General features: G+C 36.4%; 1 protein-coding gene and 1 long non-coding RNA gene across 5 annotated transcripts in view; one reads left to right on the top strand and one right to left on the bottom strand.

Moving 5' to 3' along the window:
* Positions 1 to 18,431, top strand: part of LOC143346425 (uncharacterized) — a 316,064-nt gene that overhangs the window by 65,284 nt on the left and 232,349 nt on the right. The gene's annotated exons all lie outside the window — the stretch shown is intronic.
* LOC143346062 (NADP-dependent malic enzyme) lies at positions 35 to 16,539 on the bottom strand. 3 transcript variants are annotated; one of them, XR_013080371.1, is made up of 12 exons: positions 16,176 to 16,539; positions 8,134 to 8,302; positions 7,564 to 7,722; positions 7,295 to 7,476; positions 6,154 to 6,463; positions 5,867 to 6,049; positions 5,304 to 5,529; positions 5,098 to 5,240; positions 4,724 to 5,018; positions 4,381 to 4,525; positions 3,310 to 3,486; positions 35 to 1,252 (listed from the first exon to the last, which is right to left on the bottom strand). XR_013080371.1 is itself a non-coding variant. In XM_076773805.1 (11 exons), exons 1-11 carry the CDS (start codon positions 16,199 to 16,201, stop codon positions 3,447 to 3,449), a joined length of 1,878 nt encoding a protein of 625 aa, XP_076629920.1. In that variant the 5' UTR covers positions 16,202 to 16,539; the 3' UTR covers positions 35 to 3,446. The 3 variants fall into 3 exon arrangements, 2 of the variants coding, with proteins under 2 accessions (XP_076629920.1, XP_076629921.1); XM_076773805.1 differs by having other exon boundaries at positions 35 to 3,486; XM_076773806.1 differs by lacking the exon at positions 3,310 to 3,486.

Genomic DNA, 18,431 nt, shown 5'->3' with positions numbered 1-18,431 from the left:
TGGAGTACAGTGAAATAAATTGACGCACTAACGATCATGACTTAACATTTATTAATAGCCTTAGTGTATAATCTATACGCTCAGTAACAAATTTCAATGAGCGAGGGGTTACGTTTGGATAACATAATTTCCGTTCTTTTCTCGCTTCTACATCCGCGACGTGGTTTTTATGCAAACATAGTGTGAATCCGCAACAGTTCGTACGACAGGTGTCGCTTGACGCCTGTAGCGTGGCAGTAATTATAATCTAATCGATGTTGTCGATCGAAGTTTTCTATTTTACGTAACATACAGGAACATTTTGAGACAATTTTCATTTCGTATATTACTTAACGTAAGAGTGACAATTACAATGTGGTACAAAAAATACGGCTTTTACAATATTGTACTGTTTTTCTTTTTCTGATCATAATGTGTACAAATACGTTATTAAATTGAACAAACGGTGCGATAACTTGCATGGCCTTACACAGTATATCTAATAGTGGGTTAAAATATTTTCGTGATGGGAACATTTAATCCGAATGTTCGTCATTCTTTTTCGACAAAATTACTTAATGTATAATTTACGTCGCACATATCTGCGACATACATTATGAGCTCGCGCTGTCCACGGGTGGAGCCCCTTTATGCTGATTTGTCTCTTCTGCGCGCTGTATTATAGTTATATGAAATGCGTACAAATAACGCGAAATTAGCTATACCGTTTATGCATATGGTTACAGGAGACAAAATCGAGGAAGCTTCCGTGGACAATACTGCTGCAATGTAATGAATTAATCACCGGTTTTTCTTTAGGAAAGTTCAAGAAAAAAAAAAGAAATTCCTTCTCGATTTCGTGGCATTACTCGTTTCACGCGCAGCAATAATACTTGTCCAACATAAAATGGCACGTTAGAGAGTACAGATCATAAATAAATTAAATAAATAGTTTCCGTTGAAACAGGCCACGAGAATTCGATCTTAGAATTAGCGAATAACATATACATACTGGTATCGTATACATCGTCACAAAATACAGATACGGTAATTAAATTATCAATAAATAAGTACTGAATATCGACGAGCAAAGAATCTCGATTGAAAACGTCAATTCCCTAACACGGTACGCGATAACATTTCGATATCCTACGGTTATAGATGTGGCCACTTTACAAAACATTTAATTTCGCATTCGATAAAATTAACTTAAAACGTGTGTGTATACGTCAGAGTAGTCGTCTTGTCTTTAGACTCGCCAACACGTCATAATCTGTTGGGAGAAGAACACTGTTAGTAATAACATAATACTTCTCAGTATTTCTCGTTTAACCAAGCAACTCGTCGCGGACGTATTCGAGGTACGTGCACGCAAAAATAAGATCAGCACGTGGGTGCATTAGTTTTGATTATTTTTTAACGTCCATCACGAGCTAACGACATTGCACCGTGAGTTCGCGCCGCTTGGTTAAACTTAGCACCGCTTTTACGTCTATGTAACCAAATTAAAAACAATCAAACTCGTGGCAGCAAATATCCTTACGCACAGGTAATCCAAATTCAATAACCATTCTTGCTAATTAATGATTAATTACATTGCGACACATAACAAGCACATTATATGCGTGTACCAGTTTTCTAAGGTTTCTCAGAATTAGATATTGCACAGCATGCTAGACACCAGAATACACCATTTATATACATATATATGTATATATAAAGACTGAAATATTAACAGCAAAGAGAGGCATTTTCAACACACCCCTGAAAAATAGACACTTTTCACGCAGAGAAAAATAGGTTGTATCATTTTATTTGCATAGAATCACTTAACGATGCTTCCTGATCACTCGATAAACACGAAGATCAAGGATGTCTCAGGAACAGATACGTAATTGCATTAATATTTACGAGCGCGAAATATTTCATAATATCTCGACGTTTATCACGAAATAAAAATATTGTCTACGCGCGATTTTCCGCGATCTTTTTCAAAATAATTTAATCTACATTCTACTGAGTGTCTCGAAATTCGGAGTATAACCGAAATGTGAGTGATTCGTTGTATAAAAATAAGTTTAAAAGTATAGAATAATTTGTTCGTACAAGACTTAGTTTGGGTAGAATCGAAGTTTTACTATATTCTGTATCTGAATTGTATGTTTTGTCAATTTATTTATAAAACGGTCTTCTTATAACTGACTATTTGTTTCTAAGAAAAATATGATTAAATATAGCTAAAATTTCGATTTTGTTCTATACTATAACCAAAAGAATACCCTCAACAGTTCTTTAATTAATATATTTCAAAACTTTACCTATGTTCGTTTAGTCAAAATTCAGTCGAGAATATGCAGAAACAAAGTCTTGTACAAATAAATATTATTCTAGTTTGCTACTTATTTTTGTGCGCGATACTGATCACTTATCGATTACATTGAGAATTACGGGACATCCCGGATACGAATAAATAAAATGGTTCTGACTGAAAGTGAATGCCAATTGCTGAAATAATAATAAGACATTTATTAAAAATTGCAAAAAAATAGTCGTTTCTTGCGACTTAATGTTTAGAATAATCTTTACTCAAAATCTTTAAGAAATGTATATTGGGATAGTGTATACATATAAATAGAAAATATTGCAAAGTAAAAGCACGTTAGAGGATATGAGCTGAGGAATTATGTTGGTTTTTCAGGGTGGGATTACGGGCTTCTGACATTCATTTGAAGGTCGTCCGTAAAGGAAAAATCGGGCAACCTTAAACATACAACGAAGAATTAGTTTCTATATTAAAAGGGCATTGTTTCTTCAAAGTAAAATTTTAAAAGAAAAGTTTGTTTTAAAAAATTAAACATGAATAGAAAAAACGAAATGTGCGTTCACACTTGTCATCTTCGTATTCATTTCTTGATCGAAAACTATCACCGTATAAATATCGGCGTACTAAACTATACGTATATTGTAAAATTATAATGGATTGCATGGAAGTGCTATAATCTACGAAGGAATTCGTTACTATTTCACTTATTTGTTTTGTAAAACGTAATTATAGGGCGTACATGGACAACAATTCCATAAACTTTCTTTAAATACTTTCAATGATTAACACCTATCATGATTCCGAGCGCTAAATTATCAATCCTAATACTGTACTGTTTATGGGATGAAGGAGGACATTAAAATACTGCAATGTTAGCTTACTGCGACATACGATGCTGTGGTAATAGCACTATGTCATCGTGTTTTTTTTTTTCGTGCTTTAACACTTCGTGCAAGTTACATCGTAAAAGCACTGGTATTAGTCACTGACAAAGTAACAGTCCTTACAGTTAAAACTGTTTAAAACTGCACTGTTGCCTGTATTTGCCACGACCTGTCTTATACTTTCAATTCAGGACACAGCGATATTTTTATTGATAATAGTAATAATGATAGCCTCTGTATATCCCGCTCGGTAAAACCCGCTACAGATGTTTTAAATTGTGGCGGATTTCTACAGTCTCTCTGAAAAAAATTAATTAAAGCTTCAGCTGCTTGTAACAAAATCAATCGCCGTCGAGCAACGAACCGATGGTAAAAGAATGCTGTTACTAATAAATAATGGTACTACAGCCCTTAAAGCAAGCAGTTATTATACAGAATTAACCACGTAACTTCTCTACCTGCATTATTTTTATTGTTAGTAGATAATGAAAGCAATTGATGATAATATTTACTTTAAAACTCAATAAATTACAAGTATCATTATCAATAGATCGATTTTGCTAAAAATCTAACCAGATCTTGAGAGAAGGTATAGAACTCAAATATAAAGATAGATATAAAGAAAAATATAAAAAAATTTTTTAAATGTTTTTCGATTATAATATTTTATTAAAACGAAAACAAAATTTGATTAGCCAACTAACAAGAAGAATAATTTGGATGGACCAATTGCGTAGTTTATCCTGCATAAAAATTTCAATTTGCGAAGAAAAAATTGAAATTTTGTCATTGTGGTTATTTTTTCTTCGCAAAGAAATATTAGTATACGTACAATATTAGCGTGAAATTGAGCATACAAGATTAGTTGCGTTGCAGCTACTACCAAAACTTACTTCGCAAGTGCCCTTACGTTTTCGAAAGATTAAGAAGCTACGTGCAATGTTAAAGTACTGTGTTTCTAATCGTGATACCATTGCAGTCTTGTTTGTGTCTAAACTCACTATTTTTTTTACATTATTACTTTCCTAAGTGAGTTCTAACTGTTACTGTTACATTCTATCAAACTACGTGTTACTTTCCTAATTATATAAATCGTTTCTAAAAATAACTTCCTTCTATTCATAGTGTTTGTATGATGAAATTGTAAGTGACATAGGGAACTTTGGTCATTCGTGAAAATGTTGGAATACTTACACCTCTGGCAGAACGCGAGGGTTAGCATAATCGCCCGGCCAATCATAAACATTTGGTAGTGGACTGTCATAGTTGGCATCGTACATTTTACTCACGATAAACTTGCGTTTATCCTTCGGTTCCGGGTATTCGCTTGCTAATCCAGCTGAAAAGGAAAGGATTTTATATGCAGGTTTCAAAATACCTAGATAGTTGAAATTTATCTCGATAATAAATTAAAAAAATAATTCCTTTTTTGAAAAGTACAATAACGCATACAGGGTTAAAATAGAAATCGTATTCTTATATTTCTATTTTAGAAATCATAAGACGAGGTAAGTCGAAATAACGACGAGGAACTTACTTTTCGCGTAAGCGTAATTGGCAATTCGAATAGCAATGTCTATCGAACATTCACGAATGGTGCCTAACGGTGGATACAGGCTACCCATCTCAAGATGTTCGTCTTTCACGTGATCGGCGACTGCTTGGGCGGAAATAAGGAACAAATCCTCGGTGATGTGATGACATCCGGTCGCGATGACGCCCAATGCGATTCCAGGGAATATGTACGCGTTATTTCCTTGACCGGGTTTGTAAATTTTCCCCTTGTAATTCACTTCGCCGAACGGCGATCCCGACGAGAAAATGCATCTTCCCTGGAGGAAACAATATTTTCCGCGATTTTAGCAACGCGCCTATTCTTGCAAAATTTAATACAATAAATAACATTCGTACATCCGTGTAGTCGTACGCCTGCTGAGCCGTGCACTCGGCCTTGCTGGTGGGATTACTCAATGCAAAGATCAATGGTCTATCGTTGTTCTTGGCCATTTCTTTCAAGACTTCAGGAGTGAACGCTCCTGCAGCCGCCGATGCGCCTGTTTGAATATTTCTACTTTAGACAGAAATCGATGCATGTCGATGAACAAAAGTTTACGCACCAATCAGAACGGTCGGTTTCACTTCTTTCACAACATCGATCAGGTTTTTCATCACCTTGTGATCTTTCGCGTACCAGATCTTATGACCATCCAGGTTACCTTCCGGTCGGTCTTTAACGAGCAATCCGTCGATATCCATCATCCAAATATTATCTCGAGCCTGTTGTTCCGTGCATCCGTCCGCTTCCAATGCTTTGACGCAAAGATCGGCTATTCCGATAGCCGCCTGCGATCGAAACAAATAAATTTACTAAGAAGTAATTTAATTTTTCTTTTTAAGAGCATTAGAGGACAGACGAGACGTCTCATTAATTTTCTCGTGTCACCTAAACACTTTACTCACTTATGGTGTAAACACGAATCTCATAATTCAATTAACGAAATGTTTCCTTTTTGGATTTTTTTGATATGTCGAATTCAAATTTGTATGTTATAAGTAGTGAACCAAATTGGGACCCGTTACTCGTCAAAATAAATCAATAACTTTCGTAAATTAGCAAAGAAGGTTGCACACCGCTAATAACTGTTACATTTGAGATTCTGTTATGATATATTTTGCGTACCTCGCCGGCACCTAAGAAGACGAACCTATTCTCCGACATCGATTTCTTCGTTATTCTTTTGGAAGCTAAAATTCCAGCGACCGCGACCGCAGCGGTGCCCTGTATGTCGTCGTTAAACGTACAATACTTATCGCGGTATTTATCTAAGAATCGAAAAGCGTTGTGGTTCCCGAAGTCCTCAAACTGTAATCATTTGCAAATGTAAAGCATCTGCATTGGTCTACAGGAAGAATAAAAGTAGTAATTTTTTAGGGCAAGTAGTATTTTTTTTTTTATTAGAAACGTACTTGTATGAGAACGTTCTGACCGTATTTTCTCACGCAAGCAGCCATAAATTCATCGATCAATTCGTCGTATTCCCCGCCTTGACTTCTCGGTTTGTTGAGACCGATATAATGCGGATCATTTCTGAGCTGCTCGTTATTTGTGCCTACGTCAATAGTAATTGGTAGGCATTGGTGTGGCTTAATACCTGCCAGAGCTGTATAAAGAGCTAATTTTCCTACTGGAATTCCCATTCCACACGCTCCCAGATCACCCAGACCAAGAATTCTTTCCCCGTCAGTCACGCAAATTGCGCGAACTGCTTGCTCGGGCCTGCGTTAAAAATAATCGTCCGTGTTAACAGCGTAAATTGCTTTTAACGTTTTGTGTAACGTAAGAAATAAAAGGAGGCTTTCGATGCGTGCACGTTAAACGATTTGTGGTCTTAAGAATTTTATCGAGGACTTCAATTATCTATCGCGTAGCGAATGACGTTTGTCTAGATTGTTTATCTGTGTTAAACAGTTTTCATAATATTTAAGGTTTTCCTTCCGGCGGATTGTATATATCTACGAGATTAAAGTATTTGTTGCGCTATCGTTTGAAAAAAGCAAACTGTATGTTCTTCCTGCCCTTGAATCTTAAAGTCTGGACATTTTTCCTCCTTCTAATCAGGATATGATTTTACATTTATCAAAGAAAAAATAAAAAATAAAAAACATTGAATTCTTTGGATATTCTGCTAACTATTTATGCATTAATAAAGTATACAGATGACAGACGATGCATATGAAAGCGTAGTTGTTTAAAGTTCGCGTATAAAATATCTGTGACAGTTACTTCTTTATCTAAACCCATGATACCGGAAATCTAGTTAAGAGTACACGTGCGAGCACATGTGTCCCACTTTCCACAAACATTTGCACTATGTATTTCGATATCTTGTTTATAAGCAGTTAAACGCAAGTAATTTTTTACTTGCTTTACTGCAGATTATTTGATAAAATACTTAACGCTATAATCATATCACGTACTCCATCGCTAAATTTTAGAAAAGAGTCTCAAGCTGAATTATAGAGAAAAATAGAAGTATAATTCTTATGAAACCAAATTCTATCGTTAATGGATACACGAAGGTTTAAATGATATTTAATAAATACGAACCAATTATTCAGGATCTCGTAAATATGACCTTTATCGAATATTGTAATAAACAATCCACGAGGTCTGCGATAAATGACGCCGAATTTCTGACAGGCTAATCCCACAGTAGGGGTATACACAATTGGCATCATTTGCTCGATGTTCTCGCTTAATAGACGGAAAAATAATCTCTCGTTTCTTTCCTGCAACAGACATACGTTTCGTACGGCATTTATAATTGAAAGCATGTACGTTATAATAAGTTGTCGAGTAGATCTATTTTTCTTTACCTGCAGTTCCACGAGATAAAGATATCGATTTAGGTCCTCGGTATATTTCATAACCGAAGCCTTGCACAGAGCCAGCTGTTCTTCTTGAGTTTTGAATCTCGGTGGCTGCAGACCGTGGATACCCAAAGATATCCTTTCTTTCAGAGTAAATGCCAAACCCTGTTCGACAGTATAGAAAATTAAATTCATTCTCATTCTATGGCACACAGACCCATTTAAAGTACTTTTCATTTAAAAATTCGTAATACTTATGACACTGTTAGTTTCAGAGCATAAATTTGTTTCGGAGCAAAGATTCTAACAATGACCTCTCAGTGTGAAATAGTCGAGTTTCCTAAAAAAGTCTTTACACTGAACTGATTACAGAATTTATTCTTTCTTATTATACCTTGTATAAGAAAAAGAAAAAAGTAAAATATCTTACAGAATTGTCTACGAATAGAGCCAGTATTTTTTTTAACTTGCACTCGTGGAATAATATATAGAAGGCTTTTCGTTTCTCTGAGTGAGTTCTATCGACCCCTACAGTCGGTACAAATAGGGTATATTAAGGACTTAATTAGTATGTACCTTATTAAGTCGGGGATCCCTTAAATGACCAATACCTTTCACCATATTGATCGGTACAACGTCTCCGCACACCTCGTGGATGTCCCTCTGCTGAATATCCTTCGCGGCAGGGTGCGAGGCTGGGAGGATTCGAGCCCATGATCCTGCACAATTTCTGCTGCTGGTTGACCTAACACGCACAATAAGCAAATTAATTATTCACTTTATTCTTTTAAGTACAAATATTTTGCGATTTTTAAGAGCATGTAAATTGTTTCCCCTTCTAGTTCATTTGTGGTTATGATTTTTAATTAAACTTCAAAATTTCCTCCATCAGTCGCAAGATGAATGTTATTAAAATTTATCTCGTTGCTAATTTTCACCCAATGGCTAGCAGATATAAATCTTTCGCGCATTAATAACAAACGAAAGGAGTAAATAATTATCGGATTTATGGATAGAATTTTTCGATTCAGACTCGAGTAGTTAACCTAATCTTTGCTAGACGCAAGTGAATTTTTCCGAATAGAAATGTTGTCCGTTACCTACACAACCGTGACTAACCCTGATATTATCGAACCACGTTCCCTACATTCAATCAGATTACGAAACAACTATACGTATAATGTAATTTTTAATGTAAAAGAAAAAACATATAATGCTGTCTAAATTAGGTTTACTTTTATTCTTCAAGGCTTTTCAGAGAAATTTTTACTTAAGAAATTATATGTTCAAACGATATTCGATTTCTTTAACGAATCGATCGTGTTAATTCGTGTACTCAAAGTAAATTTTATTGTATAATAACCTAACATTCGAGAATGTTGCATAGAATTTCAACATGACCGGGAGTTAGTTGCAGAATTCCTCCAACCTCCACCAGTGTTTGCCCTTGTGACGTATTTATAGTCATTCCAAATGCACGTTTAACGGGAACTATCTCACGGTTAATTCAAAGGGGATCTTGCTATCTAAATGCTGCAATAATATTCAAGGAATGAGCACATATTCTCCCGTAAAAAAAGCTCTAGAATCCAATCAATCTGTTAGATGGCGGACATATGTGACAAAACGATCCATAGTTTTTGTTGCGATCTTTTATTTTTAAATTCAAATTAAAAAATACTTGTAGAATTCGTTTGAAGCTCGGTATAAAAACAATACTTCGGTTACACTTTGTCTTTTTAACTGCATACTTCTTCAACGAAAACAAAAATATTCGATATAACCAAACTTACTTAGGTTGCATAGAATACAAAAAATTTGTTACTCTCCCCAGAGAAAATAACTTCGTTGGAAGGCTCTTACACGAGAATGATTATCTTAGATTACGAGCGTGAGTGCAGTTTCTAAAATTTCAATATTGAATTCAGCGTTCAAATATTTGCTAGTTTATAGGCTTTTAAACGGGGCACATGCCAATTAGTGCGTTCAACCAAGTGAGTCATTTGTGGGAAATGTTATGAAATACCACCCGTGAGAACAGACCAGAACACTTCTGCGAAATCACGATTAACTGTATTCGCGAAATGCGTGACACATTCGTCAATAATCTTGACTTATCATAAATGATAATCTTTCTCGTGGAAACACTCCTTACTAGGTATAAGGGGGACAATAAAATATGATCAAATTATGCTGCCAAATATTTTATAGGGATGTAAATCAAGAAGTCACGACACGAACAGCCTTGTGGCACGCAACCTTGTGCCAAATCGTAGACCATTTTAACGACGATAGACGAGATAAACTGTGTAATTACAAATAGATTATGTTCTTAAATATACTTCTGAAATTCTATTGTTATACAAAGTGTTACTGAACTAACCTGAACTCCCGTTTTTATGTCATGTTTATTTGTTTTTTGTATGAGAAACAGTAACGAATAAACATTTCAGATTCATTTGCAAATTAATTTCGTCCGTTTACGTTTCGTTCGTAAATTGACTCGTAAATTAGAATCCAATGGCAGATTTTTTAAACCCACGTCCATGCAAGCGAAATAGCACGGCAAAACAAATTTTTCGTAAATAATATTTGCGTAGTTCTGTCTGCAGGTTTGTGCAAACAGACGAACAATATAGCAGTGGAAATATTCAAACAATATGGTAATCTTCAGTATGTAACCAATCGTTTGATTTTAAACAATCTTGTTATATTATGATAATCGTATTTAAAAGTATTTTACAAGGTTAAGTTCTTGGCGTACTGTTAAATATTTTATATATGCTGTGCTACGAGAACGAAGGTATCGTGACACTAAAAATGTTAGGAAAAGGTTCGTATCGATTAAAAATATTCCGAAGGTAATGCAACAAGAGAAGTTGTGTAACGTGTCGATAACTCGATGCCTATCATGCGATAATAATATATTCATTATAAGTATATACTGTGCCTTGGTGTTCGAAAGTCATCAAACGAAAATGAACAAAGAATGCAGCAAAAACTTAGAACTTGCATTTTGAACTTAATACTATTCTACCAAAGGTATATATTACGTAAAAACGATAAAAATTATGCAAGATTGCATTTGGCACTTACAATATTTTCATTTGGCATACCTCATTGTCGTTTTAGCCAATTAATTTTTTGCGCTATAATTATATCCTCGGTGTGGCATATTTTTTAGAGTACATTGTTAAGTTTAAATGATAATTTGATCCCCGTCAACGATAATTTCGCATGTAGGAGTCAAGTGCAATACACTTTTATCAAGAGCTTATTATCAGGCATTCTAGTGAGACAGGATTTATCAATTAACCGTAAAGTATAGATAATAGCTGGACGTCGTGTAACACACCGGTATCAGTTTGATCTGGTTATAACTGAACCGGGAATTAAATGTTTGACTGCAATTGATCGCGTTTGATGAGTAGTGATAACACCGGAGAACTTGCCTCAATGATTTCCGTTCCGTAAATAGCATTTAATTTAATAATAACTATTTACGCGACACTAATAATATTATACAATGAAAGCAAAAGTATTTTAAAGACACGCGTTTAGATGTAATAACAATATGTACTTCATTTCTGAATGAGAACAGGGTAATCTATTATTATTTCAGTGGCATGCAGCCAGATTTAAAGCAATAACTCCGAAAAATATGCTCGTTCAAATCATTCTGTTCTAAAAGAAACTATGCATGTCATGCCACATCTACGGACAGTTACTTTTTGCAAATTGTTATCATATTCGAGTACAATATTGTTTTACGAAAATAAAGTATGCACGTCGGAACTATATTTTTTTATAATATTTATTTCGTAATACTGTTTATCCTAATTTGTGTAGTAAAATGTTTTCTACATATTCGTGCATGGAACAGTTAAAAAATGTGGTTTTAAAATTGTCTAGTTTTGATTGAATCGATAGTCCTTTTACGCAACCGATTTGTAGAATTAGGTTTATTCCGTATCACATGGTGGCCTTGATCATTGCGGTTTCCTCGTCATCGAATGAGTTCAGCTACGTGACGTCAAGTGACGTCACCTTCCCATACGGAAGCACGTATCGTACATACCAATTTGTTGTAGAATCACATATAGTCGTGTAGATATAATTGCAGAATGATTTTCTTCGTTACAATGTATTTATGCGCGCAAGATACGCAACTTGAATGTGAATTGTTACAACGCTATATGTATATGTATACAATTTAAAACTAGAACTTTTGAAGAAAATTATTTGCAATCTTTCTGTTCGATGCAACGAAGGTGTTTCTGTCATTATTGACTAATTTTTCAAACTTTGTATATACCGAGAGTACACCTTTTTGTATAGTATAAGTATCCTTGCAAGACGCGAATAAAAATATTGAAATTACTGAAATCATGCAGATTTTGTCGCGGTTTCATTTGTGGCAATTAAATTAACTTCTTCCTTTTAAACTTGTTCTATTGTTTAAGATAATAAATCGTTTACCTAACGGACATGAATATGCAATAACTTTTATCACTAAATGCATTCGAAAATATAGTCGTAAACGGTTTTCTTTGCGAAACGTACAATGTGGACACATAGAATTCCATTTGGACGCTATAAATAATAAATCCATGCTTAGCATGCATTATGTAAGTTACTCGATTTAACGTGTTACATAAAGCGCCGATATAATTTTACCGATGCGAAAGTGACAGGTGCCACGACGAATGTTACGATTCTTTACTTCTGACTTCTTACGACAAATTGTTAACGTAAAAAAGAAGGAAATTATTTTATAAGGCACGCGTGAGAGGAAGCTTCCTTTATTACTCATCGCTGTGCAACGCAAAATTTACGACATCGACTCACGTATGTACGTAATAACCAAGGAACAGTGTGTTACAATAAAAGAAGAATCACATTATATACTGGGTGTTTAGAAACGTATTTTACGTGAAATATCTGTTAAACGGCCACCTTACTATTTTAATAAAAAATCGAAATTTTAATTAAGTAAAAGCATAATTGTACTCACATGATTCATTTTACTTTATCGCAAGTATTTAAATATTAAATTTCACTTTATTTTAAGCAGTTAGGTTTAACCCATTTTCATAATTAGCTCATATATCTATATACGTAATTTGTCTGGCTATTATCATTAGACTGAGTTAAAAAAAATATATAGCGATAGAGCCATATTTTTTTATTATTCTATATGTATGATGCAAACGGGTTAAATGTAATTTTTATTTAAACGTTCAATCAAAATTCTGTAGTTTTTTTTAAATATTTGAATAAAGACTGTGGTATTCCATATTTTTTACCATATTTACGAACTTTCGTTCCAAGTTCAAATGACTTTTATTTTCGAATGATCTTGGAATATTTGAGTCACTGAGTTCATCGAACTTGTTCTTGTGTTTTCATAGAACTAAAAATTATTGAACCGAAGGAAGGTGTGTTCAAAGTAACTTTAATAAAATCAAACTATAGTTTGTTGCTTCTTTTAACATCGTACTGTAAATGAAAGTGAAAATAGAGGCTTGGTTACATGGTCTTCTGTCGGTTACTGTGTACTACTTGGTCGTGTCACGTTTATTTCGAAACATTATGTACAAGGTTATTTGGTCATATAGTATACACGCATCGTAAATTTAGTACTTTATAGAGGTTTGTTTTGCGAGCCATAATTACCAAACCGGTAATTAGTAAATGTGTATGGCAATGGAGTTATAATACAAAATAAACAGTAGGCATTATTAATGACTTAATAGAAGTGTCGTCCATTGTTGTATAGAACTAAGTTAATGAAGAAAGGGTGAGGGGTTGCAGTCGAGTATTGTTAGTACAGACCACACAAATAAATTTGAAAATACATCCTGGAATAGAAATAATTTGAGCACACAGCGCAAAATTAAACGAAGTCAAAGTATTTCTATTTTTTGCTTTATGGAGACCGCAATACTGTCAATTTCTGAGAATCCTCTTTAAAACGCTGGATACTGTGAGGTTATAAAAATAAACCGACGCGTCACGTGAATTCGTTTAAAAGCATGTACAGTCACGAACAAAAGTATGTTATAAAATTATAAATTGGAAAACAGATAATAATCGATTTTTGATAGCACTTTCGTTTTCCCTTAATAATTTATATTTAGAATCATATTTAGTTTCTCTAAAAAGGAAAACAGTTTGCTGATAGCAGCAGCTGTTCGACGCATAAACTGGTCACCGACTAAGAACAGTATTGACACTAACGACAAGTTAAAGAATTATTAGTTTTTAGCACGGTCAATACAAGGAATTCACTATTTTCTGTTTTTATTATTTGTGTGTTTACATACATGTCATAGCTTAGACTAATAACATGAAAAAATATCAGACATCGTATCGATATTTATCTATTGTATTGCATGGTCTTGAATGACCTTGTATGATGATCGTCATAATAAAAACGCTATGCCACTGAGGATAAACAAGTAAAAAGTTTCTTTTATCTAAAAATAATCCAAATATTTCAGGCGACCTTTATCTAAAAATAATCCAAATATTTCAGGCGACCTTTATCTAAAAATAATTCGAATATTTCAGTATTGACAGAATATTTTTCTAGAAAATTTTGCACTAAGTTCTTAAATGGCGCCGCGTATCTTGTATTCAGAGACCATCTGTCGTGTATTATGATATTAATTTGTCATCCTCATTATCGTTCGTTTGTCGTGGTCGATAGAAAGAAGCGAATACACGTAAAGAAACGCAAACAAGAGATAACACTTTCCGAAAAAAGAAATTGTAACAAATTTATTTGCACAAAGGGAATATTATTCAGCTATAGTGGAAGTAATTAACGAGTCGCTCTACAGTACTAAGAAGCATGTAAAACGGTTCGGTATTGTAGAAAAATAGAGGAAAAACTGATCCTAGAGCGTTTCTGTAATTTTCTAAACAAGCCTGCTTATATACTTAGTTAATTTTCAAGGCTCGTCCGCATTATCGTGTCTTGTGCGTGACAAATCTAACCTTGCTCTTGCTTCCGTTTTGATCTAATGAATATCGGTGAATTGTCGCGAAAAATTTTTGTATCCTTGTTATAATTTGGTCAAGATACAAAGATCTTAATTAACAGTTAAGATCTTCGTTTGATTTAGTATTGCATACTCCAAATTGTACTTTTTTTGCAGTCTACTTGAAATTTTACGATAAAAACTGTAAATATAGCTGGAAATGCTGACTTCGAAACGTACATTGTAACGTAGCTTCACGCATCTCCCCCGATCAATAAAAAAATCTCGTTACGACGATAGGTGCGCCAAACCGAATCGATAACAAAGTGGTTCGTGTCGACAAACACAACCAAAAGAAATAAATACATACAAACTCAAGCTCTGTGCCAACGTTTTGATACTTGAGTTTTTAGTCACCTTCAGAGACTAAACAACAGTAACATAAAACCAAAACAATGAAATTTTTACTTGGAAAAAAACGAAGTAAATAGATTTTCATCGTAATTTATAATTACATTGTTCTCAGATTACCATTATCGTTCAATTTCTAGAAACAACTCGAGTGTCGAAACGTGATTAAGGAGTTCAGTTAAGACTGATTAAATTGTCATCCTTTATTTATTAGACTGACAAGCTTAATCTTCAATAGCAATTTAATTTACACCGTACTCGTTTCTGATACGCGGATTAGCATGTAATTCGATTGCGTTTACACCGAGCGTTTCAAGTTTACTCCAGTCGCTTTTAAAGCACATTAATGTTTACTCCAAAATTGTTTAATTCGCGAACAAAATTTCGACGTTCCGTCACGAATAGCTTGCATTGCATTTTCCATCGCATCTTTGGAATATTGATGAACTTCGCTATATTGGAAGCAAATCGACTCATACAATGTATGGAATTTTGTCATTCTTTGCTACCTCTAGCGATTTATTCCCAGAAGCTGACTACTTTGTAAAGACTACGAGTTACCTTAGCAATGCGATTTGTTATCGTTTACACCAAGCGTTTGATACGAACGAGACGCTCGGGTAAATGGATGCTCGATGCAAGCTAGCCCGACATAAAAGATCGTCGTTCACGATCGGAAATTTCACCGAAACCCGAGATCCGTCGTTCCTCGAATTTTTGGACGTCGCATGGGCGGTCGAGGAGGTCGACGCTCTGCGAGAAAGGACGAAACAGGACGACTCCGGGTGGAACGAAACGAGGAATGGTCGTCGAACTTTTCTCACGCGTAGGGATCAGGTGATCCGTGAGGATGAGACTGAAAGAGGAATGGACCGGAAGGGCAGAATTTTCTAATGCCACCGGAACGCGAACGTGATACGATCGTGTTTGGCACTGTCCCACAGAACACAGAGTAATGTGGCCTCGTATCGATCGCGGATTCTCTGCGCGCTCCTATTTTCAGCACTGCATTGCGGCATAAGCTAGGTTACCAACGGCCCTTCTCGTGAATATTCCACTGGTTTTTTCCACTTTGCCCGGTGTGGTCCGGAATCGCGTCGCGCACGTGCGTCCTGCTGCCCTGCACCGGTGTGCAGCGACGCAGAGCGGGTTTCGTCTTCGAACCGAGGCTCCCCCCGTTGCTCGTACGCGGTTTTTGCGTTAAAAATTTCGGGTACTCACAATATAGACTTTTGCAGGACGAACATTTCGCTCCTCGCGTGTTTACAGCTGATCACCTCCCACCCGGCAGGAACGACGCGCGACTGCGCGTTTTCGGTTAATCGCGCTTACCAATGCCGACTCCGTTTGCTCGCACTCGACGCCGCCGTCTGTCTACGTTCGCGCGCACCTTTTGCTCTTTCAGCGTCGGGTTCCTCTCCGCACCGCAGCCACGCATACGCACGACTGCGCTTCAAACCGATACACCGGACTGCACACGCGCACGCTTTACGCACACTGACGTTACACGTCGATTGCGCACCTCTCTTGCCAACCACTCCTCGTGCGCCCAGATGCTAACCCGAATGGGTGGATGGGTGTGAGTGAATGGGGAATCACAGGCATGTTTAGACCGACGAGCAAACCGCGAGGTTACCCGAACTCTCCCGACATCGACGCACGCACACTCGCCTACTCGATAAAAAACGTATAAAAACGTATGGCGGCGAAGCGTCGTGACGCCAGGCGTCCATCGTGTTAACCATAGCGGATTGATTTGAAAACTTCGAAACCGTAGGTTCGAGGGTAATCGGCTGTCGGAATGAGCGGGATCGGGCGCGTTCGATGTAGTTTCTAACAATGTTTGAGCGTTTGGACGAAATTTTAATCTATGTCGATCGTGTGATTGTTCGAACATCGAACGATGATGTTATTTGGCAGTAACAGTCGTGTAAATTTATTTGATAGTTCTTTTATTCATGAGATAACGTTTCGGCTGAGTTTGATGTAAAGATAACAACTTCTCGGCACGCGAAACGAATATTGAAGTACCGATGGTTACCGTTATATGCCGCTACGTGTCTAATAATGAGAAGCGAACGTACCTTTTTCTGTTATCTTTTAATAGTAACACCACAGACGTGGTAAATGAGTAGACTTTTCACCTTATGGACTTTCGCGACCGAATCTGACTGCCATACCGACCTGAAAATTCGGAGCTGATCTTAGCGGCCTCTTCTCATGGATGGCGGTCAGTTGAAAAACTATTCACTGAATTAGCATTGATGGGTAGACAGCTGTAGTGTGTGCGTAAATACATGTGAGTTGACTATGGAAGGGATTAAAATTTATTTTTAAATCTGAGGGTAACGTTGCAAATGACACAAAAATGATAATGGGGTTTCGAGATTCCATAAAAATGGGCCGAAAAAATACATTGAATGAAAGATCTACTCGCATACCTCGTCTGTGACTATACTCTAGAATCTTTGATGAATCAATGAGAATCAAAACTAATCTAGTGAAGAAACTCTATATTTATGATGACTTATGCAAGGCGGATCGCAGCCAATTTGCTAATATTATTTAGTTTTTAATTAACAATTGCATTACCCAGCTAAGAGTGATACGATTATTAATTAAACGATAAATAATATTACCCAGGTCTCACCACGAGGAGGTTGCTGCGAGTGGAGACCCAAAGGGAGATAGATGGAATCCAAGTTCCATCGATCTCCCTTTCGCAATTTTACAATCTGAATGACTAAACTCAGAAGATAGAAGGAACCCAAGTCCCTCCGATCTTCTAGTTTAGTTATGCCAAGTAATTATTTCGTTTAATATGGGGACGAAGCTAAATAGTGAGAGACGCGACGCGACGCGAAGCTGAACCGTACAGCCGATCTTTGGACCAAATCTACTGCCCTTGCTAACTCGATCTCTATAGGAAGATGGATGCTGCAACCTTGAATCGAGGTCTCCATTTCTCCAACGCAACCCGCCGGGAGCCCGAAGGACCCGACTTAGGCTGTCTGACAAAGAGAGAGTACCTGAGACAAGATCGACTTCCGCTGGAAGGTATGCGCTTCCGCAGAATACGGAAGCTCCACATCTTCCAGCGAAGAACCATGTTCCCTCGACCGAGCTACCAAAGGAAGGCGATTAGATCTTTCGGACCAACTGGACGGCCGATCACATGTTTCCTTCAATGAAACAATGATGATCGAAGCAGGGAACGAGGGAACGAAAGGAGAAGAAGCTACTTGTTTATTAATTACTTGGCATGTAACGAAGACGCGTACAATAAAGTCGGCGAAGCTTATATCTAGATAATCATACCAAGTAATTATTTGGTCTAATATGGGGACGAAACTAAATAGTGAGAGACGCGACGCGACGCGATGCTGAACCGTACAGCTGATCTTTGGACCGAATCTACTGCCCTTGCTAACTCGATCTCTATAGGAAGATGGATGCTGCAACCTTGAATCGAGGTCT

The sequence above is a fragment of the Colletes latitarsis genome, chromosome 10 (assembly GCF_051014445.1).
Source record: "Colletes latitarsis isolate SP2378_abdomen chromosome 10, iyColLati1, whole genome shotgun sequence".
Lineage (NCBI taxonomy): Eukaryota > Metazoa > Arthropoda > Insecta > Hymenoptera > Colletidae > Colletes > Colletes latitarsis.
Note: the sequence above shows the minus strand (reverse complement) of the source record. Positions and strands in the feature narration are given on the sequence as shown.